The sequence below is a fragment of the Chroicocephalus ridibundus genome, chromosome 13 (genome assembly GCF_963924245.1).
Source record: "Chroicocephalus ridibundus chromosome 13, bChrRid1.1, whole genome shotgun sequence".
Lineage (NCBI taxonomy): Eukaryota > Metazoa > Chordata > Aves > Charadriiformes > Laridae > Chroicocephalus > Chroicocephalus ridibundus.
In genome coordinates this window covers 1,904,641-1,932,494 of record NC_086296.1, presented here as the reverse complement: position 1 = coordinate 1,932,494, position 27,854 = coordinate 1,904,641, and the positions used below count along the sequence as shown (strand labels likewise).

The 27,854-nt window shown below is 44.4% G+C and overlaps 1 protein-coding gene across 1 annotated transcript in view; it reads right to left on the bottom strand.

Annotated features, from left to right (window-relative positions):
• KREMEN1 (kringle containing transmembrane protein 1) overlaps positions 1-26,486 on the bottom strand; it is a 29,881-nt gene extending 3,395 nt beyond the window's left edge. Inside the window, exons 1-7 of the mRNA XM_063351031.1 lie at positions 26,090-26,486; positions 15,852-16,014; positions 11,391-11,482; positions 5,714-5,838; positions 5,093-5,246; positions 1,464-1,796; positions 691-849 (exon numbers count right to left, since the gene is read on the bottom strand). Coding sequence (XP_063207101.1) covers positions 691-849; positions 1,464-1,796; positions 5,093-5,246; positions 5,714-5,838; positions 11,391-11,482; positions 15,852-16,014; positions 26,090-26,168 — 1,105 coding nt within the window. The 5' untranslated portion in view covers positions 26,169-26,486. The remainder of the gene's footprint in view (positions 1-690; positions 850-1,463; positions 1,797-5,092; positions 5,247-5,713; positions 5,839-11,390; positions 11,483-15,851; positions 16,015-26,089) is intronic.
• Between the last annotated feature and the right edge of the window lie 1,368 nt (positions 26,487-27,854).

Here is a 27,854-nt window from a genome sequence, read left to right as displayed (position 1 = left end):
AAGTTCCCTCCCACCCAATGCCCCTTCCTCAAAGCACTCGATCACTGATAGCGTGATCGAGGCCCAGCTTCACCAGTACGTAAAAGCAGATGCCCCGGACAGTTTAATGATAGGAGAGACCAACGCTGAATTTCACTACGAGCGGATTTCCAGCCCTCAGTTATTTACAACTCGGCAACGTCCTGAATGAAGGGATGTCTCGAAGGTGAGTTCTAGACACATGACAGTTCTCACTGGCATCTGCCCTGCACCCATTAATTTGCTTCACCCTTTCTAGCCCTCTTCGTATTCTTGCTGGAGCTTTTGCGAACTGGGCTAACTGGGACGCATCCAGCACTGGGGCTCCTCCAGACTCTGCAAAAGCTTGCCCTTTTTTCAGCACCTTTTGCCACCTCCGCGGTAAGCCCTGGTCACCGCAGCTGATGCAAGCGAGGAGGCTGCTCTGACTCACAGCTTGTTCTGATCTGCTTTCCTCCTCAAGGACTCACCCTCTTCACACTATTTCTAACTGATTTATGCTGAGAAGTGAGTTTTGAGCGGTAATGAGAGCAGGACGGTTAGCAGTAATTAGACTAAATGAAAAATCACAGGGGATCAGATAACGTGGAGGAGGAGGCAAAGGAAATAGTGACTCTAGATTGTGCTGTGGCAAAATGTTTTTCCCGTTTCCACGTTTTCTTGTAACATTACCGGGCATGGAGCTGCTAGGATGACTCGGGCTGGTTGTGATGACATAAAGTATCTTTGATGACCGGGCTGCATTGATGCTGAGATTTGCTTGTTCGTTTCTCTTCTCTGAAAGGGTCTGATTCATCGGAATGCTCTTCTGATGCACATTGTCCTTCACAGCTGAAACACAAGAGTGTGGTTATGATAACATTCCTTAACAGGTGAAACTGGACTTTGTTTTGTGCTTGTAATCAGACATGTGCTGCTCCCTGGTTTATTTAGAGACCTGCAATAATCAAATTATGTCTGATGCCAGAAAAAGCCTGTACTTCACTAAGGTAGGGCTCTCAGAATTTTTCTGGAAGGTAATTGTTCATCGTAACAGCAGGTACAGCTCAAGGAGGAAAACGTTTTCTCGCGATGACTTTCGATCTGAGTGGAACAGACTGTTGGAAAGAGCCAAGTTGGACCAAGATGCAGACAGACTACTGTTCTTTTTGTTTGTGTCAGCTTTCTCATTTTCCAGTCTGTTTTGAAAGGCAGGTATATATAGGCTTGAATTTTTGCAAATTTAAATTTTGCTATTTATGACATTGATGACTGGAGTGTTCCAAACCGAGAGAAATTTTAGCAAAGCTTTTACCCACTGAGCAGTGGCACCAAGATAGATGGAACACCTGTAGACGTAAGAGTTAAAATATTTGCTCTTTTTTTGCCATTTCAGAAATCTCCTGTGTGAATTCAATGCTTTAACGGCTCATTGAAAGGTAGAAACAGCAAAGTCAGCCTCTTACCTCTATATCTGATAGCAAATCCCTGGGCTTGATTGATTTCATCTGAGAAAAAGTACAAAATGACAAAATCCAAAGAGATGTTAAAGGTGTGGGGAGGCCGGTTCTTGCCATTAAAACGAGCTAGAACGTGATAGGTATAGCCGTCCAGCAACTCCACCATATCTGTAGCATCTTTGATTTCAAAGAGGGCAAAGCTGAAGTGGATCTGAGATGCCCCTGGAACTTGGATGGTCCAGTAACAGACTTTGCCCGTGCCATACGTGTCAGGAAAATCTGGGGAATAGATCACAGCGGTAGCAGAAGTGTAATTCCCTCCACAGGCACCAATATGGGCTGTGAAAAGAAGAGGAGAGGGAGAGAAATGAAAAAAAGAGGTTTTACATTCATTATGCACAGCTTTAGCACTCTGTAGATTCTAATACTCCGTTGTGGCTGAAGGTGCAGACGTTTCACCCCGGCAGGGTGCTGCGTCTCTGGGATCGGTTTTCTTTGCTGCCCCCAGCTCCGGGAGCACAGCCCCGATGTTGGGTTTGCTGGGGATGCACCCAGCCTGTCTCAGTAGTCTGAGACCTGGGTATCAATCTTAAATACCACAACTGTCCTTTGTCCTTGTGTGTAACCATGTTCCCTTTCCGCACCCCTGCAGGACCAGGACGAACGCTGCATCCCTGAGTCAGGGACTTCTGCTCCATCCCCATCAGGCAGGCAAGTGGATGACTGACTGTAACTCTCACTGCTGAATTAGTGAAATTCCTTCACAGCCTTCGCAAATTGAAAACGCAACTTGTGACAGAACAGCTGAGGCTGGAAGGGACCCCTGGGGACTGTCTAGTCCAATCCCCCCGCTCAAAGCAGGAGACGCTGTCTAGTTGTGTTTTCAGTCTCCAAGGATGGAGGCTCCACAGCCTCCCTGGGCAGCCTGTTCCAGTGTCACCCTCGCCATAAAAAAAGCTTTTCCTTACGTTTAGATGGATTTTCCGTTTCACTTTGTGCCTGTTGCCTCTTGTCTATTCAGTCGATAACACTGAGGAGAGCCTGGCTTCGCCTTTACACCCTCCCATCAGTTATTTACACAGATTGCAAAGATGCCCCCTGAGCCGCCTTTTCTCACGGCTATCGAAGCCAAGGCCTCTCAGCCCCTCCTTGGATGAGCAACGCTGTAATCCCTTAATCACCTTTGTGGCCATTTAGATGTGCTTCTTAAGCATCCTGTCTTTTGATCTTGTCCAATTAATGTTTGACCTTCCCTTCCCTAAGTAACTCGGAAAAGATCCTGTTATGAAGTCTAAAGAAAATCTTTTGGGTTTGTTGCTACCTTTTATATTCAAAACAAGCACACGCCCAGTAAACCTTCATGTTCCTTGACAACCGTCCAGATTCCCAGCGCAAACTTATTTACCAGAGAGAAACTCAAACACCAGCCAACCGACTCGATGAATATATATACACATATAGAACGTTTAAAATGTACTGTACATAGGTATATATGCATATATATGTATTTATGCATATCCCCTAAATACACAATATTATATATCTATTATATAATAACGTATTTCATAACAAAACTGTTTGGATCAGAGTTATCGCTCCCCCATATCTAGGCTGAAGGACTGACGAAGCAAAGTAGAATTATTTTCTCTGAAAGCTTAATTAAAGCCCTGTAATAGAGGCCTGTGAGAATGAAAGTAAAGGAAGTGAAGTGTTTTGAAGTGTCTCAGTTTCCACAAGCCTCTGAGAAAGAGCTTTAATAAATACAAATTAAAAGGGAGCTCGCAGAACGAGAACAAGAAGTAGCATGTGTCTGCCAGAAAAATCATGTGAAAACATTTCTCTTTCTGGAGCAAGGCCTGATCGCAGCCTGGGCAAACTCACACGTCAGTGCCGCGCTATCGCTTCCTTACAGAGGAACTGAAAGAATATGAAAGAAGAAGAATGAAAAGGACGTGAAAGGCCCCACCGAGGTACTAAGCGCCACAGAGCAATTTGTGTTTGGCACTGCCTCTGTGCTAACAGCGCTGGAGATTTAATCAAACAGATCTAATTGTTTGACTAGATAGAATTGATAGAATTGAAATTTGTCATTGAGATAGCAAATCTCCTCTGTGCTTATAGGTATTGTTACATTCGGCCGTGCTGTTTGTAATTACTGAATCACAAGATGTTCTTCAACCCAGCGATATTAACTGAGAATGCCAACGCCTCGTGCTGCACAGATGCCTGACAAAGTACAGCATTGCCCCATATGGGGTGGAAATGCTTTCCCTCTCTCATTTCCTTCTAGAGCTCGTAGAGTGCTGTGTTGTGGGTCTGAATGTTACAGCTTTAGGCCATGACTGCAGCACATAAACACATGAGGTTAACGGAGGGGTGGGAGGATGCACGGCGGCAGGGGTTTACAGGGATCAGGGGTGACGGTTCCGGGGATACAACATAATCTCATCAGCAAAAGAAAACAGGTGCAGTTACGAGGATGACCTCCCTCACCTGGCCATCGCTCTCTCCCTTGCTGTTTGCCCCGAGAGACAGCGCAGGTCCTCGGGGTAACACCTTGCCGAGCCCGCCGTCAGCCAAGAAAAGGAAAGCTACACAGAAAGGCTTTACCCATCAAGGGTTTGGGAGCCAAGAGCGGATGGAAGCAGAGGATGTGGCAGTAGGAAGCCACGCGCTATCTCAACATCGAAAGCAACATGCAACTCCAGTGCTTCTCTTCGTATCTTGTGGAGAATGTGGAAGTGAGCGGAGTGACCAATTCCTGTCTCAACTGAGGCATCTTTCTGTCCCCCGAGCTGGGAACCAGAGTCTCGGAGTAAGGAGACGGGAAGTCTGGCTGTGTGATCAGAAGGTGAAAATGATGCCGGTTTTAATTCCAGAAAGTTTACAAATCAACTTGAAAGGTAGCTTCTACACCAGAGGCAGCTGAGATCTGAGAAGCCACTATATATTGATGCACAGTGTGAACTTTTCCAGTACTCCCGGCTATACTGGGAGCCTGCACTGCAGCTGGACAACTGGGTACTCACACCGTCAACCTGGGAAGCTACCCAGCTGGCACCGGTATGCGTACTGAGGAGTAGAAAGGGGGATTTCAATGTATAAGAAATTATCAAATTGGCAAGGGTCATAACAGCAACCGAACTTTTTTGGAATTCTGGGGTACGCTCCTTCCCTGTCCCGATCCTGCTGCACGGCTTTCTGCTGCGTTAACTGGGGTATGGAGAGTCTCCTCTGGTTTGATAAAAAAACCCAAGCAGATTGAGATTTTATTTGAGGTGCCTCGCTTAATCATCTCTCTGCTCTCTGGTACGATCGGCTCGGAAGGAGCCTGTCCATGACGTGCTGTTTGTGATCGCTGCGTTAGTGCCGTTAGTGGGGAAGGAAGAGACGAGACGATCCCGGGAGCGTGAGTCAGTTGCCTGGGCAGGCATCGTTTCCTGGAAGGGCTATTGCACATTTTTAATGGATGTGAATTTTAGGCAGAAATGGCAAAGCGGCTTTTTTTATGCTGAATTTAGGTGTTTTGCTGCTTTGTGTACAGCAGTTCTCATCGCATTTAAACCCTTTTCCCTAATTTGCTGAACATTTGAGGCCTCTCCTTTGGGAAAAACTGAGCCTGTTTCAATACTTACTGTCAAAAAGAATGACTCTGCCATCCCCACCGCAGGGCTGAGTATGGTCTCCAAAGCAAACACTGTTGCATTCCGTACTGGCTGCCTCCCCGTATCTCCAGTAGTCAGGATTATTTCCACAGAAACAAGCATAACCTGATTCCATGCCTGCAAACTTTGACAACAAAGACGCATGAGGAAGGGAGGGATAATAACTTAAAGGAGTGACAGCAGGAGGTTGCATGAGCAAGAAAGCTGGCAGCGGAATCTGTGTGTTTTGGAGATGTGTAATTAGTCAGAGGTCAGTGGTCCCACCACAAACTGTTTTTGTTTGAGCTGTCAGGAAGGATGCTACTTAGACTAGCGGGAAAGATGGACTGGAGGGCAATTAGGGACCCGGTCTATCGCTCCTAACTGCAGTAAGCCAGCATGCTTCCTCCTGGCACCCTGGCATTATTAATTGGTCGTTAGCCCAGATTGCTCTGGATGCGGAGAGAGGGCTAGGTCCCCTAGAGCGGGAGTGAGATCTTAGACCTCCTGAAGGTTAAAAAAAAAAAAAGAAGGGGGGTGGGCAGAAATACGATAGAGCGCTTTAAGCACATTGCCATAAACCACTTCGTAAATGTACATCAAAGAGATCACCTTAAATTGTTGACTTCGGCAGGAACTGATGCACGTTTGGATAGTGAGTTTATTGGAGGTCTCGCTGGTGCCAGTCAGAGGCGGTGGTTCTCCGTGGTCCTTGTAACACCCCAGGTTCCCCGGCACTGGCAGGAAGAGGAGACAACCGTCATCCCAAAGGTGTGCCTGGGAACACCCGGCACACAGACCACTTTACGCACTACCCGGTGCCTAAGCAGCTCTCTCTCCGGTCTTGCCTTGATTATGCAGCATGGGAAATGTTACCCTGTCCTAGATCCTTGTCATGTTTTCCAAACATGCCCAGGGATAAATGACAGGTGGCGAAATTGCATCTTATCTTCTTAGCAATATACCGGCAACGCTCTGTAGTTGGTTTGTGTAAGCTGCAGTAATACAGGCAAGAGAAACACCTGGTTCATTTCTCCTGATAGAGACAATTTTAAAAAATAAAAGGTATTAGGTGGGTTTGCAGGTTTTGAGGGTTTTTTTGACTACGATCATGCATATTCTAACAATGCAAATTAAACAATGTGATTTCTGTCTGATCTTCAAAACAATGATGTTCTGGAAGTTTTCTAAACAGGATATTCGAGGAAGGGAACCCAAATTGTTTTAGGACGGAGTTTGGCAAGTTTTATGGGAGGAACTACATACTTAAATAGGGGAATTTCCTAATATTTAAAAGGCAAATTCTGACATGAATTCAAAGTATCATATTTTACGGTACATACAAAGAGACTCAAAGCGAGCCATATCACTTTTTTAAAGAAACAGCTATATTGTAGTAATACAATATTTCAAGGCTCCTTGGTCACTATGGGAAGTCAGAAGGAGTTTTTCCCCCTTCAGTGCATAATTTGTCCTCTGTTTTTGTTTTGGTTTGGTTTTGCACTTTTCATCAAAGCAGTGGAATTTAGCCATGGCTACTAGAGAGAGGATGTGGGCTACAATATAGTGCTGTTCTAATGGCATAAAATTATCCCTTGCCTACTTGCCGTATCTGCTCACATCCTTGGAATTAAATCTGTTACCAGCTCTGTGGTCAGATAATTTTTCATCCCTGTTCCGGATTGACAAGGATTATATTTTGTCCACCTAACCTCCACAGCTCTGTATCCCATGTGATGTGGTCTTTAGGAGAGCTTTCCTTATTCAGTCATTTGTTATTTCAGTACCCAGTAAATGCTGAACTCTCTCTTGCCAACATCTTGTGGCACAGCACTGTTTCAGGTTTTTGACTCGCCAATAGTTTTTGCGGGAGGGAAATGCTGGGCTTGGGGTTTTTCAGCCTCTGCTACCTGATAGCATGTGGATTAGCTGTTTTGGGGCTCCTTTTGAACTAGCCATCTTTGGTACAGGTAGCCCTTTTCTCTATCAGACAACCGTGTGTTGGTAACCTGCTTCTATATTATTGTTGTAGTTTCATATAAATACGACTAGAATGCCACGAGGCTTTTTGTATTGAGCAGTCTTGTGCAGTAGTCCTAAAAGTATCTCCTCATTGGATTCTGGAAGGCCCATTTCTGGGATTTCTTATGCATGTCCATGCGCAGCAGCCATTGAAATAATGCCTTGAATTCACAACTTCTATTTGTCGAATTCTAACAAAGATGGTCTCATCCTTAGTCTTTTGGAATATTAGATACTGGGCTTGTAAACTGATGTCAGTTTACCGTTAAAATCTGAATCATCCTGGCATCTGGAACAGTTAACAGGTCTGCCTGAGAACCTGCTCCCAGCCTTAGGCCACGGTGCCTACGGCAGCTTCCTTATTTTGAGGCATAGGGTTCGCATATCTATTAGAGACCAGCAAATAACACTGGTGCGTATATGATTATACTCTTAAGGAGGACAATTATAGTATTAGAAAGAAGAACTAATGAAGTTGGGAAGAAAATTCAAATACGTATATTTTTTGAATAATTAGATCACGTTGCTTCAAATATTGTTCATAAAATAATTTTGTTTTCCAAGAATGATACAATTTCAATTATAAACGCTTTCATGGAGTTACGGCTTTGATATGCCCTGCAGCAACGTGTATATAAGTACTGAGACTTCAAGTTACAGCCTGATTTAACATACCTTTGGAAATCCCCATGTGCAGCCCCACCCCAGCTGAGTACAGCTGGGCAGATAGCTCCCAGAGAGCTCCGGTTTTTTGTACAGTGCATGATTTCACTGCCCTGAAAAAGCTTCCTAGTTAACCAGCCTCGCTTGTTTTCCTCGGAGACCCGGCATTTCCTAAAAACACATATTTTATATATACATTTGTTTGCTTATTTGTTTTTAAAGTAACTTTATTGGTGAGACCCTTCAACCTCGCCTCCAGAGGATTAGTACTTCAGTATCTTCCATGCTAAGAAACTAGACTGAGTAATTTGAAGACTTCCTACATTGGGTAACTAAATCAAGTGTACCATTTGGGTATATCCTAAAGCTAATTAGTGTCTTTGGCGTCCCAGCAGTATTTTAACTTTCTTGTACCTAGCAAACCAAATTAGTGTCGTGTGATTGGGAATAAACAGGAGAAGCATCAGTCTAGCCCAACAGTGAACAGTAATTTCCATGCCAGTGCCCAGCCCTTCAAATTACTGATATCAAATCAACAAACTCCATGAGCCCAAGGACAGATGCTTAGCTAAAAGCACTTTTGTAGTCACACATCAAATATATCCTAGAATCATAGAATTGTCTAGCCTGGAAGGGACCTTTAAGACACAATGAGGTCCTGGCAAACACCAGAGCTTCTGCATATTGCATGTTAAGGCACATGTATTAAAAGATGGAATTCATCCTGTTGAGCTCAAAGCCATGTTCCAGCTATGCTCATCGGGCTGTCTTTCAAGAGCCTCCTAGCTTTTTGCAACGGTGGTGTGCAGCGCTATGCTGTCTCAAATGGTGCGAGCTCCTCTCTGCTCCCTTGTTGAGACGCACAGAGGTCAATCTTACAGAGTGATCAATGCAGCTCTGGATAACTTACCTGGCTCTGCCATTTAACACTTCATCAGTATTTCAGTAATAAATAAATCTATTACATGGCATACGTGCACGCAGGAAATAGCATTCCAGTAACGAAGTCTGTTTACAGTACAAGGCTCATGCGGGCCATGATGCAATTAAGTGGGAGAGCAAGCCTTCCTTTTACCTTTTGGGAGCATAAGTTGTTATTTCCTTTGAATTCCAACCTAGCCTCATTAACACAGAGACCAAAAATAGTCAGGAATAGCTGCAACATTGCAAACAAACCATCTAAAGCATTCGGTTCTGAATTCCCCATGTGAGATGCACGTGTTGTCTCAGGGCTCCGTGCTGCCTTCTTGCCTTTTATTTCATTTATGTCCATTCCAGTGTGCTTAGCAGACAAGCCACTGAGAAGAGCAGAGAAAGAAAAGGAAAGACGAAGCTCCTACTGGGGTAACTACCCCTGTCTTCTGTGATTGCGTCCATCCAGCCTCATCTAACATTGCTAAATCCTGCCTAGCGTGCTGCCACACGCAGAACGGCAGAACGCATTTCTGAATGGAACACTCGGTGTTACGTATAAGTATTAGTGAACAAGACACATGATATAATCATGTGAAATCATCATCATAATGAAAAATTCTTAACTGTAGGTTCTTAATTACTGTTACGGTGAATCACTGCATGCAAATCTCTTTCGGCGATCAAGACACTTCATGTTGTTGGCACTGTAGTGGTGTTATGTGGGTATAGTTTATAGGTAAATTATGCTCCAGATACTTGCCTTTTCTAGTAGTAAATATAATTATGGAAAAGAAGCTTATATAAAAGACAATTTTTTTACTTCTCTAAAAATTTCAGCTAGGATTTCTTTACACAATTGCCTTCTTGCTCCATCGTCACAAAACGCGGGTTTGTATTACGCACTTCACAAGTTGGTTTTGATGGTCCTGTGATTTACCATCATGCTTACTGCAAACAGAAAATCTAGTAAAGAATAAAAGTGTTTTTTTCCTTACACAGCCTCACAAACCATGAGGTTTGTATTAAGACTTGGATGGGCTCGCAATGTACAGTTTGTTCTAAATTGCTGCCATTTCTTTTTCTAGTATCCAGTTTCAGTGCAATGCTTGAAGCAGCTGCTACTGGTCAAAAGGACATTTTGTAAATGTAAGTCTGGATTATCTGTGCAAGTAAGTGTCCAAGTTTAAATCCTCTGCTCCCCACCACAGAGAAAATGAGTGGGGCTGGTTTTAAAAGGATCCTTTGTGTAGAACAAATGGAGTGGAGCGAATTTGCCTCTCAGCTTTTTTACTGGTGCCATATCCAGAGAATTTGTTAACATCTGTGGTCTTTAAAGAAAATGCAAATTCTTTCATTTTAGACCGAGATAAATTTCTTAATTAGGAGGGTCATGTTTCCTAAATAGGACCTGGTATATTAGAAAAATAAGAGTAAAATGTCCCCTGAACAATGAGTATCGGAGTGTTGGATGATTTTGTGTTATTTAAATTAGGCTCCTTAATCTGTATTTAAGTCTAGGTAAAAGTCAACCGACTTAAGGTCACACTTAAGTATTTGTTTGCCTAGCCTGAAGACATGAATCACTCGCTCGCATTCATAAAAAAGGAAAAATGTGGGCAAAGTAAAAAAAAAATCCCTTTAGATCCATTTTTCTTTCTTTGGTTTTGTTTTGTTAACTTCAAGGAAGAAATGTACTTCTCCCAATCGAAAGTATGCCTACGTAAGGACAACGGCTCTGACGCTTAACGATATACACGTAAGTTATCCCGTAGAAACACAGGGTACTTGTAGAAGACAGGAAAGCAAGTAAAGGCATTAATGATTAGACAATAAAAGGTGTAGTTATGGTTGCTTGTTAACGTGCAAAACTGGAATCTCTTTTTCATATTTAGGCATATTTTAAAGAATGTGATTCTTAGGAGTTTATCCTGGAGCATTCGGGAATGAAAATTTTGGAACATATTGACACGAATCATGACAAAACCTCCACATTTTGGATAAGGTAAATAATATAATACATTAAAAATATTAAAATACTGGAAGGAAGCTTCACATGAATAACTTGTGTATTATCTGTTAAAAAAAAAAATCCAGCAAAGTCCAGTTTGTGGTTTCACAGCAATGCTAAACATACGCACCTGCAAGGAATAGGATTCTAGCCCAGAGCTCCCAAATACCTAATGAATTGCCACCTTTTCCCTATGTCCTCTCACCCTGTATTTCTTTCAAGAAATTCTGTGTATGATGAGTTATACACATTAAACTAATGCCATCCATTTTACAAGCTAATTGCAAACGATGGACACATATGTACCTTGTAAAAAATTAATTAATGATTTCCTATTCATTTTTGTCCTCTAGATTTTAATAAATGAATGACATATTTCTATGGATTCAAAAACCTAGCAGCACTTCGTAAGTTTTGAGTGATTCCCTGTCTGGTATTATTTGTAAATAATATAATCCAGTAATTCTGAGATGAGATGAAAAGGCTAGCAATGGAGGAACGACTCAGTAAGCTTGTCATTAACTCTAGAGACCCGTTTACAATACTGCTTAGTCTGCAAATGAAAATAAGCCGATTGGCCTTATCCGAGTTTCTGTCTGAAAATCACTACCCGCTGCTGCAGAACTGCCAATCTCTGTTCAACAGAGATGCAGGCCCAAAAAAATTGCGTGGCGCTCTTACTTCGGCAGGATGGAATCTCACAGTATTTCCAGTATATTCCATCCTCATGCTCTGCAATGTAGCACCATGGGCTGACATCTCCGTCAGGGTTCCTGAAAGAGGAAAATAGAGAGAGTGAGTGAAAAAATCATCAAATATCTTCAAAATCCACATTAAAAAAAATCTTATTAAGCTTCAGTGTTATCACTATTTTTGCTCTAATACCTATGGAATGTTTAACCCATTGGACTTACATACCAAGAAAAATGCAAAATTGGTCAGGAAGTTCAGATAACTTTGGTTATTACAGTACACAGCAAGCACAAAATGCCACTAATGTCTAAAAGATAACTTTTTTCTTGAAGTCTAAAAGGTGCAGAGCTATTTCTGCACAGTACGGAGAGACCGAGGAAGATTTTCAGCCCCGCATCCTGCGTACAGGTTCATTAGACTCCTAAACCTGATTTTTACCTTGGTACAAAACAGTCCAGACTCCAACCTTCTGTCTTTACGATGACAAAAACATTTATCCAACGAAGTGTTCTGGGAAAGACTGAGGTCTTTTCTTCCCCTTCAGTAAGGTTGAATAAATCTGTTCCAGTGATCTGATATGTTGATGGATGAGACAATTCCTTATGTGTCCGTGATTATTCTTTGCTGTTGTGTAGCATCATTTACAAACGCACACCTAATTAGTCATCAGGTTATTTAAAGTTTTTTCTATGTACACTTTGAAAAACTCTTCACTATTGAAAAGACCAATTTAAGAGAATAAATTGTTATTTTGGACAGTCGGGTTGAAATATGACCTTTTCTTGTAACTAGGGCCAACTGCAACCTTTTGTCATGTACTTTGGCATGAATTCTATTACTGAGACCCCCCTACACTCAAGTGTCACTTCAGGTGCAGGTTGACATTTGGGCATATTAACAACTCCTTGTGGGAGATCCAGTTTTAGAACTGCTGGGGATGTTTTTTGGTCAAATAACAGAACGCTGAAGACAATTGGTGAGTTTAGTTCAATTTAGCTGAGTAAAATGCTGCTAGTTAGCCTTTCAAACAGACTAGGAAAAGTAGTGGACGAGGAAAGCCTAAGACTAGCGTGCTAGGAGTTTAGGTGTAATGGCAGAGCTTCCAGTGGCTAAAGAAAGAAGACGACAACTAAAATCAAGGAAAGCTTGTACTCAAAATAACACCATTTTCCTTGTTTTCACAGTTACAGGAAATCTGGGGTTTACACCTGCATGACAGAAATCAGATGTCTGTAACTGAATCATGGTAATGGCACTCGCCATAGAAACGCCTTAAAATGCAGGAAATTGCAGAGAAATGTGATGAATGTCTTCAGAAATCTTTGCCTTGAACCTCAAATGTGCATAAGGTTAGAAAACAATTGAGTGTCTTTCAAAATCCCCAAAAACTTCAGCCTGCATAATTTTGTTATGGCTGAAATGAGGTTTAGTGGAACATTATGAGGCATTTCCATCTTAACGGGGTGTCTTGCCGTAAACAAACTATTCCAAGGAAGGACCACCCATGGAGAGATAACATGCTTCTGATTAATGCTTTAAGTGTAAAATTAGATTATTCAAATATTGTCCCTAAAATTGAGCCTCAAAGCGATGTATTACGCCTTAAAAAAAGCCTTGTGAGATATGTGTTGCCTCAGAGAAGGGAAGATCAACTTGTCCATTGTCACCAAGCAAATGAATAGCAGAGAAAGAGCTAAAACAGCAGTATCTTCCCTCACAAGGCCTCGACAAGATTTGCATGCTAAAGATATACTCTGACACTCTTGAAACAGTGACTTTCCAAGCTTTTTTTCAACAGAATGTGACGTTAAACAGCATCTGTTAGTTAGGCCCATCATTCCATACAGCTGTGGGAATATTCCTGGGCCGAGTGATGCAGCATACGGAAGGAAACGGCTAACCTTCCAGTCAAACTCCATCTCAAAGAGGATCATCTAACACCTAGCAGATTGAGGGTAAAAAGCTGTATTTGGTAATCAAGTCATTTCTCATACCAGCTGATAGGTTTCTTGTTCCTACTAACACCAAATTCTCATTGGCTAAGTGAGACTCTAGCAAGGATTACTTGAATACCGGGATAAACACTCAGTTTGTTATGCACATTTTTGCGTAGTTTTACATGCTTTGCTTTGTACATGGTTAATATGCATTAAATAAGGTTTATTAAATTAGGTTAATACAAACCTAATGATAGGTTTGTATTAATCGAGTGATAGGGTGCAGAGTAATGGCTTCAAACTGGAAGAGGGGAGATTTAGATGAGATCTCAGGAAGAAATTCTCTGCTGTGAGGGCGGTGAGCCCCCGGCCCGGGTTGCCCAGAGAAGCTGTGGCTGCCCCATCCCTGGAGGGGTTCAAGGCCAGGTTGGACGGGGCTCGGAGCAACCTGGGCTGGTGGGAGGTGTCCCTGCCCAGGGCAGGGGTGGCACTGGGTGGGCTTTAAGGTCCTTTCCAACCCAAACCATTCCATGATTCTAAGTATTACCCACAGATGACTGCCAAAAGTAAGACCCTGCAGATACAGTCTACCCGGGATACTGCCACACAGCAACAATCAAAAGTACGTTCTCGACTCTGCTATTTGTATCAGAGAGAACTCAGTGGCCACTGGCCTCCTTACAGCTGCGTACCAGTATGCGCACTGCGAGACCCGGCTCTCCACACGTCATGAGGATTGGTACGTGTTTGGTGGTGCTGGGCTGAGGGAGGCTGTGAAGTCGGTGTGCAATGGTTCTGATGGGAAGACAGTCTTTCCAGTGCTCACAGGCCGATCGGATGCTAGACAGCTTAATGGGTTTATTGAGTTCCCAGGCCATTTTCTAAAGGGAACGACCGACTTATCTGAAGTTTCTCTTGTAGGAGGTGTATTTTTCTTTGCTCCTGTAAGATGCTGAACTGATTCAAGACAAGCAATTCAGAACTTAGCTGAATTCTCCTTCTATGGCTGAAAACAGAGTCCACTGGTGCAACACATTGAACAGGGTTATTTTGAAGCACTGCTGCAGCTGCTGGAAAAGATCCCAAGTAAGTCTTTTTCTTCCCTGTCTTTTACCAACGTTCTTTAATGAGAAATATCCTCCTGAGTCATCAAACTTGGAAATGTCACTGACTCCTTTCACCAAGGTACTCATCTTTGCTGCCTGTCACAAGGCCTCTTCTCTGTGCTTTCTTACTTACTCTCCATTAACTGGCTGGCACTGTCTCTGTCCCTGTCATGTCTTCTTGAATGTGAATTTCTGATTAAATATGGAAAAGTTCTTGGATCAAGAACCAGGACCCTATGTTTGTGACACAGCAATTGTGCTGAACTCCTCCACGTTAATTTTGCCTCATTTATCCTGATTTATATTGCTTACAGTGAAATGATTTCAACAGGAAGGTGGCAAGTGTATAGGTTCTACCCTAGAAAGCCCATAACCTGCTAAGTAAAGCCATCTTCCAGGAGAACTGAGGTGTGGTTTGAACCTTCTCACAAAGCAGACAGAGCTTTTCTTGCTATGCCTCAAGTAACTCAGTTCTTAATCTCTTGGTTTAAGCATCTCCGTCCCCATTACCCAGTGAGTAAGAGACACCACTCAGCTTTACATGCATCCTAGATAAGCTGATGATTATCACTGTTTAAGGAATGTATCTATCAGGTTATTCCCCACTTATTTGCATAGCAAGTATAGATGGGCATAAAAACTTAGCTGGCCAGTGCTGCGAAGGCAGAAGTGCGGGGAACTTCCTGATACACAACACCAGAAAGTAAAATGCTGCAGGCTGAAAAGAGCCTGCAGAGCCTAAACATCTCTGAGCGCAGGTTCTTATCTGGCTCCTAATTTTTGCAGTTCTTATTTCAGCTTCATTCTGAGAACTATACATATAGTTATGGAGGACTTCTCTAGAAGGCAAGGAAATGAAAGTGGATCTGCCGTGGCTTGAGCTGGTATTGTAACCACTGACAGTTGAGCTGCTGAATTCAAATAAAAACTCAAAGTCACTGAACAGATAATGCTCACTGGGAATTTTTAGTGACTAGACAACTTTCATTAGCCCAAAACTCAGAAATATAGTGTATAACAGAAGCAGGCTTGTGGGTGAGGATAAAAACCATAATGCTCCAGAGACTCCTGCAGACATTCACGAGTGCTTCTGTAGGTCTAACTTGGAGCAATTTTTTTATTATCTCCACCTTTTCTTTTAAGTAATGCCTAGTCTTTCTCCATCATGCCAAATTATAGACTGGATATATGATATGGACTTTGGGTGAGAGCTGGGTTGAAAAAGTTATTCTACTAATGGTGCTTCTAGACCCAGGGTACTGATTACAGGATAAAACAAAACCTGTTAGATATCCGTGGTTCTGACATTCTTCAGTGCACGACAGGAATTTTCCTTATTTTGTGTCAACTGTTTCAAGTAACAGTGGGTATACAGGCAACGTTAGTAGCAATGAGATATTTCTTACCTGCAGTAGTTATGCTCTCCAAGCCCTCCCTCCCCATTGGGATATTTCAAAGTATTGTAAGGATGCTCAAAGGTCTCATTCCAAAACAGACACGGTTTCCCTGCATATTGGGAGGTCTGGTTCTGAGTGCCACGATAGTCAGCCCCATTTGCTGTATAACATTCTGGGGAGAAATGGAAACAGAAAGAGAGAAATAATGTATGTAGGTTTAGTGTTGGGTTTTCTCCTTTCGCCCTCCACCCCATCCCCAAGAGACCATGTTTCCTTTCACTAACATGTTTCCTGCACTGTTGAGGCAACTAAAGATGCTGTCTGGGATTTACATTTTCTCTCAGAGTTAAACATCTATTAAAGAGATTGTGATGTCATTACTTTACTAAACAATGTATGAGACAGGTCTGAAGAGCGGTTAATACAATTAACATGCATTTTCTGAAGAAGCATACTACATTTGTTACTGTTTTCCCATTGCTTTACTCATTAGGAGGAATCTGTAACTTGTTAATTTCCAAAACTGAAATTAGATGATGTTATCAGTCTGCCACTTACCAGCATACTACCCAAAATCTTGTGCCAGTTTAACTAAAGTTGTGAATATCTGTACTTTACAAAGTGAAAGATTTTGTAGGCATAGATCTTGCAAACATTTACATCCTGATTTAGAAAAATTCTCAGGCATTTTTTTTCTGGCCTGAATTGCCTTAGAAAGGGACCTCCTTCAACAAAATATAATCATGATACTGTGATTTGCTACTACAGCATTTGTGCTTTCAGATTAAAACTTACAGGTCAGTAGTATTCTGCCTCGCTGATATTTCCTCCCATTTATGTTTCTTTCCTAGCTTCCTAATACTCAGCAAGTTAGAAATCAAAGCAGAGAATGATTTCTGTACTCATTAAATCCCCTTCTCAGCTGAACTAGAAATCTCATGCTGCCTGGCTTTGCTGTGTCTTATTAATGGTATCTTCTGATCAAGTAAATACTGATAGTCATGAAAAATTTTACCTTTACTAAAAATGAAAAACATTTTTGGTTAAATTATGCACTGTGAGGGTGACAGGGCACAGGAGCAGGCTGCCCAGAGAGGCTGTGGGATCTCCGTCCCTGGAGATATTCAAAAGCCACGGACACGGTCCTGGGCAACCTGCTGTAGGTGCCCATGCTCGAGCAGAGGGGCTGAATCATAGAATCATAGAATCATAGGGTTGGAAGGGACCTCTGGAGATCATCTAGTCCAACCCCCCTGCCAGAGCAGGGTCACCTAGAGCAGGTGGCACAGGAACACGTCCAGGTGGGTTTTGAATGTCTCCAGAGTTGGAGACTCCACCACCTCTCTGGGCAGCCTGTTCCAGTGCTCTGCCACCCTCAGGGTAAAGAAGTTCCTCCTCATGTTTAGGTGGAACTTCCCATGGTCAAGTTTGTGCCCATTGCCTCTTGTCCTGTCCCCGGGCACCACTGAAAAGAGCCTCGCCCCATCGTCCTGACACCCACCCTTTAAGTATTTATAAGCGTTGATAAGGTCACCCCTCAGACGTCTTTTTTCCAGACTGAAGAGACCCAAATCCCTCAGCCTTTCCTCATAAGAGAGGTGTTCCAGTCCCCTAATCATCTTTGTAGCCCTCCGCTGCACCCTTTCCAGCAGTTCCCCGTCCCTCTTGAACCGGGGAGCCCAGAACTGGACACAGTACTCCAGGTGCGGCCTCACCAAGGCAGAGTAGAGGGGGAGGATGACCTCCCTTGACCTGCTGGCCACGCTCTTCTTGATGCACCCCAGGATGCCATTGGCCTTCTTGGCCACAAGGGCACATTGCTGACTCATGGTCATCCTGTAAGAAGGTGACATCCAGAGGCCACTGCCAACCTCAACCATCCTGCGATTCTGAGACCATCTTCCAGAAACAGTCATTATAATTAGCGTGCCACAAATAAGTCCATCCTCTTTGTAATTAATACTCGGTAATATTTATCATCCATACATTTATTTAGAAATGGCACTGAGATACAACAGTCCACGGCAGAATTAAAACATGTAAACATTTCTTTGTAGTGAGTAACACCAGGGAAAGTCACTAATGATTCCTACTAACTGCCGGCTGCGCAACCCTCTGGTTTATCTGATGGCGTTCTCTGCAGAAACCAGCTGCAGAGACGTTCCACTGCCCCGAGGCAGCGGGCGAGCACTCTGAAGTGGAGAATGCTCATCCCAGGTGTCCCTCCCGAGATGGACTTCACAAAACAAGGCTAGAAAGACTTGCGTGGCCGCAGTTGGACGAGGAAAAAAACACCCCCAGCTTAATCCTGACATTAAGAGTACCCCTTTTTTTGTATTTAGAAATACTGTGAGAGAAGGGAAAATGTATTATTAAAACCATGCCTTTGAAATGAGCTTAGTCTGGGCCCACAAATATCAGAATGGTGCAATTATAATGATTATTTCATAGTTCTATTACACAGCAGATGAAAGCTGATGTTTTTGTGCCTTCACTGCGTGTTTTCATGCCTAGGCAAGTTAGCGTTTCTATTAAATGGAATTTTGTAGCTGAAGGCACACGGGAGAGGTGTCTGCACGGCCACGAATGTACGCTGCTATCATCCTTGGACAGAAAGCTATCAAATTTAACAAAAGCAAGCTTCAAGTCAATACTCCTCCTTACTGTAATTTACCTGCCTGCCTTAGCTATGCAGGTGAGCTACATACATTTACTTGAAAATGCAAGTCTGAGTTTCCAGTATTTAGGCCACCACAGATATTTGCATAAACATATGAAAAAACCCCACTTTAAAGTCACCACAGTGTTGCAACTTTCCTCAATACTCCTCTTGCTTTGCAGTTAACGTAGAAGTTTTTCTATGCCATAGGTGAGAAATATAAGCTGATGAATTTGGCAGAGGAGAGAGGAAAACATAATCAAACTGGATAAACAAAATAAGTACAGCATAAAGAAGCAGTTGTGAGAAGTGATAAACACATCCAGAAAAGATGCCTACTTCAGCTTAGGGCTGTTCCTTTTTTTGCTTCTCGCTTCTAAGCGAGAAGGAATATGTACTGACATCTACTCAGAAATGCACGGAATGCTACAATACCTGAATGCAGTCTGGCACACGGGCTCACCGAAGTTAACATCGGCCCGTTTTAGGATCTGCTGAGACTGGCCCATGCTTTCAACTTGCAGCAGCAACTGCAAGCTGCCTTTTCATTTTCATGTCAGCTTTTTTTAAAATAGATTTTCTTCACTACACTAGTACTTAAAGGACATTGCACGAAAGGAAGACTCGAGCTCTCTCCGCTCCTCTTGGCAGTAGGTTTTTGTTCCCAAGCCAACAGGTAGCTGTAACAGAGCCTCCCGTGTTCTTTGCACTACCCCGAGATTTGGGGAAAATGTGCCGGCTGGCTTGTAGTGAAGCTCCCTGGCTTTGTTAGCATCTAGATGGGGAAGGGGGAGGCAGCGAGACACAACGTAAAACCATTGATTATCCCAGAAAAACTGAAATGAGAACTTGACGTTATGGAAATTAGCAGCTCTTATCAAACGAAATACATAACTTTTTGTGTTACAGGGAATTTGCTAGGAAACTTTCATTTTGTTAATGATTAATAATAATTTTGCCATAGCATCAGAGAGCAATCTTTTCAAGTAAATATTAGCATTTAAAAATCAGGCCCTTTGTCCTACATTCTTTTGCCTTGAACGATCAGCTCTGAGATCTGCTGAGATACAGTTTGTACAGTTTTCTATAAAATTCCCAGTAACATGGATACAGATCTCAGCATATTCAATATCTTGGCACCCACTGGGTCCAGTTGCCTTATGCTGGTTGATGTTTCCATGGTACTGCAGGCCATGAAGCCCTTCTCTTGGAATCTAACATCAGAACAGTGACTCAAGGAATGAATACCACTTCTATGAATTTCAGAAGCCTTGTTCCTTAAAGTTTTGTAAAACTGTGGTATACTACGATAGAACTTGCACTGTGTCCAAGTCCTCTCCGGGTGGCAAAGGGAAGAAGGGGCACTTTGTGGAGGCTAAAGCTGACAGCTTCCTAGAAGGCATCAGGGTGCCACCGGGACTGATGGATTTGTCACGTCTCTTCTGTCCATGCTCCGAGTTCATGCTCAGTTTAAACTATCCTGTCAACTATAAACCTGTATTAAATCACTAGGGTTTTAGACAGTTCCCGGAGAAAGCTGTGACCATTCAAATCTTGAAGTCTCCAACCTCCTCCTATTTGTAAGCGCTGAGTCAGCTGGGTTTCAGACATAGTCTGAAGTAGAGGCTTGTGTCAAATCCATGATTAAAATCAATTTCTGTGATGACTTCACTCTATTAACTAACCCTGCTGCTTCTACTGTTTCATGGGGATGTCTGCAAACGGAACTAATTGGAGACAGAACCATTGCAGTGGTCGTCGTCCTGGAAAGCTGGAAGGTTCCGGCAGGTCCTGTTCAGGATCATGCTTACGAGCCCCAGTGAGAAAACGTGGACAGCAGTGTGTTGTCAGGGCTGATTTGTTTTCAACACGTCAGGTGCTGCGGTTGACAGAAAAATAACCTTTTTAAAAAAAAATAAATAAATACTGAGACTAGATAAGTATGTATTGAGTGGGAACTGCTAGAAAGAAAAAGCAGAAAATGAGCCTGGGGATGGCTGTCCACTCTGAGTGAATGCTCAGTGTGTGATACAGGTTCACAATTAGTTTTATTAGAGCCAGATCAACATTTGGAAGATCAAACAGCAGCTGTAGTAGAAATTTTTTCCATCTGTCTCGGTTTCTTCTTCGATGTAGGGACCTTACAATGATCATTTCTGCCTTTGTTACTTCGGGACTGTATGGCTGCCTGCGCTCCACATGGGCGCCACTTTAGCATCATTTGAAAAATTAAGGTAGTGCAGAATAACAGACTGGCTTTTTTACTGAATGAGGCACTGATGATAAAACACTGACATTTCGGAGTTTGCACTGGCTTCCAATGATTTTCTAAGACGGACTTCCAAATGTTGGTTCTAATCTCTGAAGTCCGTAATGGCAAGAGGCCCAGATACCTGAGAAACTCTCATTTCGTGCCACGTTACCACAGACAGAAACAATACAAACACTGGAATTTCATCTGCAGTCTTTTCTGTACAAATGAGATGAAAAGCAAAGAAAGCAGCTATCAACTGCTCAAACAACTCTTCCTCTTCTGGCTGGCAAGTGGGAAATCTTATAAATCTTCTGAGCGTTCTTCAAAGTCCGTACTTTCTCAGAGACGTGTACTTAGTGACATTACAAATTGCAGACTGAAGAGATGGAGGTTTCAGGATGGTTTAAATGACTTCTTAGAGTATTCCTCTAAGTTTGGGGTGTGTACATAGCTTTTGAGACTGAAAATTCAGAATGACAAACTTGTTACTATCTCACTGGAAAAAATAAAAGTTACTTAATTTATTTATTTGCTTTTAGTTCTGGAAGCTACTTGGGGTGCTGGCTAGTGGCCGGAGAGATAGAAGGTTCAATTCTCAACCAGAAACTAGCCTACCCGGGCCAGAAATTATCCTACCAGCTACTGCCAATCAAGAAGCAAGGTTTTCTTTTAAAAATCTGCAGGTTAATGAAAGGTAAATGGAGGTGCCCGCTCTTTAAATCTTGGGTTTCATTACAGTGGTGTGATAGCTGCAAGGCTGGAGTAAGAAAGAAAGGGTCCGTGCATTTACACGCCACAACTGCCTCCTCAATTCTCCCTGGTTTTTCTTACAGCCTTTCAGAAGAGTCAGGAAAACGCTGAAGCAGAATATGAGGATATGGAACCGGCGGTGCCAGGTCGGGTAATGACTAGGTGTCAGCTGCTTGATGCATGCGCTCGCGTGGTGTTCTAAGGAGGGTTTTAAGTAATTTCCATTCCACCTCAGCTGTTCTCCTCGCTCTTGCTGGAGATTGCAATTTAAGCACTCCTCCTTAAATGAAAGCACTGTATCTAGGTGCAGATGGCAACAGTTACAGGCACTAACCAGATGCTGCAGCCTCTAATTTGATTGAAAGGGTATAATTAGACAGCAGAAACACTTCAATGAGAGAGTAATGCACAGAGGAAAGGGCAGAAACCACTTAAGTGATGCCAAGATACCCCGGCAGTGACAGAGGCAGGGGCCCACGGGTGGAAGGGGCAGAACACCAAATTACCTTCTTCGGATGAGAACGTTTCTGTTTCCCTACGGATGCGAATGGGGATTCTATTATCATAGGTTGCCACAGTTCTTCATGTGGGAACACTGATTAAAACCAGAAGAAGCTTCAGGAGATCAAAGAGACAAATATGGCTTCTGTGGTCATTATTAAAAATATTTTTAGCAGTGCGATGGTTTTCTTTGAAGATGCAGTTTTATCGATTGAACCAAAAGCTGGTTTGCGAACTGACGTATCATTGGCCAGGGGAAAATCCAGCTCGTTCCATAGGACATTATGGTGCAAAATAAATGTTTTGGGGAAGTATCAGGGTGGCTTAGACCTACCCAGGCACAAAAATCAGTGTAGCATTTTTACATTTCAATACTTTCCTATTCCAATTGATACTAATACAACAAAAGCCCTTACACCAAAACTATGAGGCTTGGGTGCCTATACCGTAATAGTAAAAAACCCCACAACAAAACAAACTAAAGAAAAAAAAAACCTTAGGAAAGAATGATCTCTGTTTAAAATGGCAATTTTCAGAATTGCTAGAAAATAACTCCCCATCTGGTAAATCAGCCAGTTAAATTCTGATGTGATGCTATGAGGGCACTTGGTGAGCTGATCGTTCCCCTGCAGTGGAGGGGCTCTCTCCACATAGTTTAAAAATCATCTCTCTCTCCTTCTGCATATTCACACACACATGCACAGACAGACATACGCATATAATTTTTTAAAGTCCTGAAACGCAATCATTTTTGCTGGTCAGGACTAGAGTCTTATTTAGCGTTGGTCCAAACCAGAGTCGTCACAGTGAATACTCACCTGACATTTGATCAGACCTTGACTTGAGCATCTGTCTGCCCTGTGAGAATGTGCATTCCTGGGAATGTACAGACATGTGCAGCTCCATACTTGTGCTCCCTGGCAGCGTGTGAGCTGTTATATATGTGATCTTGCTATTCTTGTGAAGCTTTGATTACTAACCTTCAAGCTAATCACTTTTTCATCGCTCTTCCTTTTTTGTTTTTAAATTAAAAAAAAAAAAAAGGTAAATGCTATCTGACCGCCCAGACCCATTCTGGAACGTGTTGGAAGCAGGCAAATTATGGTGTGAGCATGAGAGGCAGTTACCATTATTTCTAATGCTTAAAAGTATGTATTTTGTACCTTTTTTCTTTTTATTTGTACAATACAAACATACTAGATTAGCCACAGCTTTGCAGCTGCTGGACGGTCCTCAGCCGCGAGATGGGAACACACTTGCTCGTCCTTGTGATTCTTTATCACTGGAAGTAAGAATGCATGATGTGTCCCCATAAGAATTTCTGTTCCTTAATACACCCATTTGTTTTCTTTCTCTGTGAAGTTTTAGAACTGTTGTTCCACTGTCAAGCATGGCAAGACTGAATCCCCTTGGAAATTTTATCAGGATGGGCCACAGCCACTGTGTGGACAGAGGGAGTGGTCAATAGCAGAACCACGATGGTGTGGCATGACAAAGAATGCAAATTTTGCAGCTGGCAGCATGTAATCCCTGCCTCCCTCCCACTTCTTTGGCTCCATCCTGCCTAAATCCATTCACATAACTCTGGATTTTGAGCTACGCTCGATGCATGTACAAGCATGACACGCTGAAGTGTTGGACTAACTATTTAATTTTCTATCATCTGTCTGGTTAGAAATGCTTTTTCGAGTATTTCCATGACAAGTGCTTAAGGCATATCACGTAGAACTGCTTCTGTGAATCATCGAGACACAGGCAGAAAAAGATGATGAGAGAGACAAGGTTTGGGAGAGAAGCAGCTCAAAGGAAAGGCTCAGCTGGGAAGAAAACCCAGGACTTGGTGGGCCAGGACTGCTAAATGGAAAGAAAACAGAGAAAGAAAAAAGAGACTGATAATCATACACATTCCTGATGGGGAAAATAAATGAACACTACAAATACAGAAACTTGAAGTGAGATCTTATTGCACCGAGTATATAAAATAACATTTGTTCACTGAAACTAACATTTGCCGAAGGCAGTTCCATCTCTTTGGCCTTGTAATACAAAACTCACCAAATTTAGACAGTCCTTTAATGTTAGGCAATCTATTCACCCATCTCTTATTTCTGATTCACTTGAGAAATGTGGTATGACTGAAGTTTGAATGCTGCAAATGTCAGTGTTTGGATTAATAGAAACTGCTAGACATCACACAGCGAAGCAGAAACATTCTGTGAAAAGTAGCACGGCACTATGTGCAAAAACGATTCTTAACTCACTCTAATTGCCGACAATTCGAAACATTTTTATAAGGCAATTCCAGAAGTTACAGTTTCTCTTCTATCTTAGCAAATGATGGTGTGATACAGTCTGTATTTTGACTGCATTTTACAATAAACTTATTCAGACATGCATTTGATAAAAATGGAACAGGCATTAAAAACACACCATATGACAAACTGCCTTACAAAAGCAATATTAACGTTTGTCATTTCAGAGTTCTGCTGGCTTCAAGTGCACCCTGACCCAGGTGATCCCGTCTTGGTCCTGTGGGATTACGGGTCCGGAAGACGACCCTGAGGTATGGTCTGCGCAGATTAGCAACCCTGCGGATTTTGTACCTGCCCTACAAATTACAGGGCCTCATTGAAGTGCAGATTTGCACTGTTGCCAGCTCCTTTAGCAGAAGACACACAGGTGGCAGCACTTTCCAGATCCATTCTCGTTTGCCCCCCCTGCACTCAGGGGTTATATATTCCTCCCCCTCCCCCTGCCCCAGCTGCTGGTGCTCAGGCATTGCCATCCCCTTTGGTGGCCACCAGTGTGTGCCGCTAGCCGTTGGCTGGAGGATGGAAGTGCAGGTGCACGAAGAGACTCCTCTCAGCAGCCTACGACTAAACCCTCGCACTGGGCTCTGCCGCCACTCGCTGCCATGCACCTGGTGAGGGACATGGTCACACACCGAGTGTCCTCTCTGCAGTTCTGCCCACAAACCTTAGGAGAAGACATTCTCCGGCTAAAGCAAAGGAAAGAGGACCTACTGTACGCACCAAACATGTCCTGATGCTACCGGGAACGCTGCTAGATGTGGTCTAGACATATCCCTACCTAGGCAGCTTTCTACATGCGTATCTGGAAATACTCTCATGTTTTACTCATTCAGGTAACTTCTGAGAATTTGTAAAGTTTACCCTCCGAGTTCTCTTTCTGGTAAAAGGCTTTTTTATCCCCATGATAAAGTCTATGTGAGTATTTTCCAAACCTAATGAGGCGCATCTGCAAAAACGTGAAGAGCAGATATCTGTTCATGGCAAAAGGAAGTAGAGCAAACTCTATGTTACAAAGCGTAACAAGGGTTAGAATACGCAAAGTGAGCCCGGGAGGACCTTGCACCTGATGGCTGTGCCACCGCGGTCGCCTGGACCAGCCACCCCAGCCCTTGTGAAGCGGGGCCGGCATTCTGCCGAGGAGAACCGCGGGGCTCGAAATCATCAGTAACAATGGAGACCAGGACAAAAGGGTGAGGAGAAATGGTGCAAGTGAAAAAATCACGCCGACAGGTAGCGAAGCTCTGGGATTCCCAGAGTCCTCGGCTGGCCAAGCACCAGGAGGGTTGGAGGAGCCCATGCTCGGCATGGCACGCTGCCGGCAGGTGAGATGGCCACACACCGGGCTCTGCGGACCCAACTCTGCGCTGCTGCCACCCGTGACTCGGTTTCCCAGTGAGTACCGCTGGGACGCCCAGTGCGCCCACTGCCCGCGCTCCCCTGTCCCCGCAGACCCGGCCACCGAACCGCTTCGACGGCCAAACGCGCTGCCCCTCTCCCTCCCCCTCACGCCTCCACACGGGTCTCCGCGCTCCCGCAGACCCTCCCGCACGAAAATCCCCCCCCTCCGCGCACCGCACCGACCTGGCGAGCGCAGAAGGGTCGCGGTGGCGACCTCTCAGAGGCGCCGGTGGCCGGCGGGGGCTGCGGGGCCGGGGGAACTGCCCGGCGCCCTCGCCCCTCAGAGAGCGGGGAGCGGCCCCAAAGGCGCCCGCCACCCCCCACCCCCCCCAACACCACCGCCGCCGCCGCGACGCCTCCCTCCCGCACTCACCGGAGAGAAGCGGGTCCCGGCAGCAGCTCAGCGCCAGCCCGGAGAGGGCCAGGGCGGCGGCGAGGGCGGGGGGCTCCATGGGCGGCTGAGGGGGCCGGGGCGGGCCGGCGGAGCGCGAAGTGCGGGGAGCGGCGGCCCTACGGCATGTGTGTCCCGCCGCCGCGCCCCGGCGAGGTGCCGAGCGGCAGATGAGGGATCCTGTTACCGGCCATGTGACAGGAAAGGATAGAGACCGGCATCCCCACCCGCCGCCGCCACCTTCGCCGCGGGCAGGTCGGGGCGGCCGCCGGGGGCTCCGCCGAGCCCCGCGGGGAGGCAGCGGCACGGTGACACCCCCCGGCCCCCCCAGCGCCGAGCCCCGCTGCCGCCTGCGTCCCGCCCCGCAGGGCTCCCCGGGGGGGGAACGGGGGAGGCGAGGGGGCAGCCCGGGTCCCCTCGTCCATGGAAGTTGGGGGGGGGGGCGGGAAAAGAAGGGTGCGAACTGCCACGGGCATCCCGACACCCCCCCGCAGGGGGACACGCGTGGCCGCGGTGACAGGGACACGCAGAGGACACAGACTGACCGAGAAACAGTGGTGTTGCTTCCTGAGAGCGGTGAATGCACATGCAGAAAGAGAGATTTTTGTTGTGGGGTTTTTGGTTTTTTTTTTCTTTTTTCCCCCATCTACGAGCAGGCAGCAAAGGAACAAAAACAGCCCAGGTGGTTGCGGTGCTGAGGGACACGGTCCCGTGGTGGGTTTGGCGGTGTCGGGCTGGTGGTTGGACTCCACGGTCTGAAAGGTCCCGTCCAACCCGGACCATTCGATCATTCTATGATTACAAAGTCTGAACTTACGCAAAGGCTCGTTAGCTGACCTCCGAGACGTTTGAGCAAGGCAGTGCTGCTTCGCTAAAAAACAACCAACAGGGGAAAAAAACCCCAAACCCAACCATCAAGGCCAGGTTGGACAGGGCTTGGAGCAGCCTGGGCTGGAGGGAGGTGTCCCTGCCCAGGGCAGGGGGTGGCACTGGGTGGGCTTTAAGGTCCTTTCCCACCCAAACCATTCTGTGATTCTGTGATCAACAGCAAAAAGCCCGTACAGAAAGCGACGCTCACTCTGTCAGGAGCAGGAGGGCGAATGTTCCCGTCCTTGGAGCACCTTCACGCCATCGCTGTGTAACGGGGTGGCACCTTCCAGCATCTGAAAGGCAGCGATTTTGCTACTCTCAACGAGGAGACAACAAAACGCAGTTTGCGGCTTCAGCTGTTGTGTCAATACGCGCTACAGTACATCTCAGCATGCAGAAACCTCCCATCATATAAAGCCGTAAGGTTAGTTTTGAGGTGTAAAACATGCTTAAATTTCTTTTGGCCTTTGCAAAGTATATAAAACCCAGAAAAATTATTACATACTAGCGTGGCTTTACGTGTCTATTTTAACAGCACAGCATAATAATGTGCCACATTCTTATTTCTTTGAGCTGAATTCCTACTGAATGTAGAATTTTTAAGCTGATGAAATACTGAAAAACAATAGCAGCATTCTGTTAGCTTGGTGTTATGCTTTTTTTTTTTTTTTTAAATGGTAACTATGGAAATATTTAGTTCCTTCTAACACATATGATATATAAGCATGTTCAGCTATTTGGCTGACAAATTCTGCTACAGTTCCTCACCCTGAACTTTGGTTGCACAAGAGCGCTGCGAGCAGACATGAGTGTGTTGCCACTGACTCTGTGTGTCTGTGTGTGTGTGTGTGTGCGCGCGCGCATAAACCAGGGAATC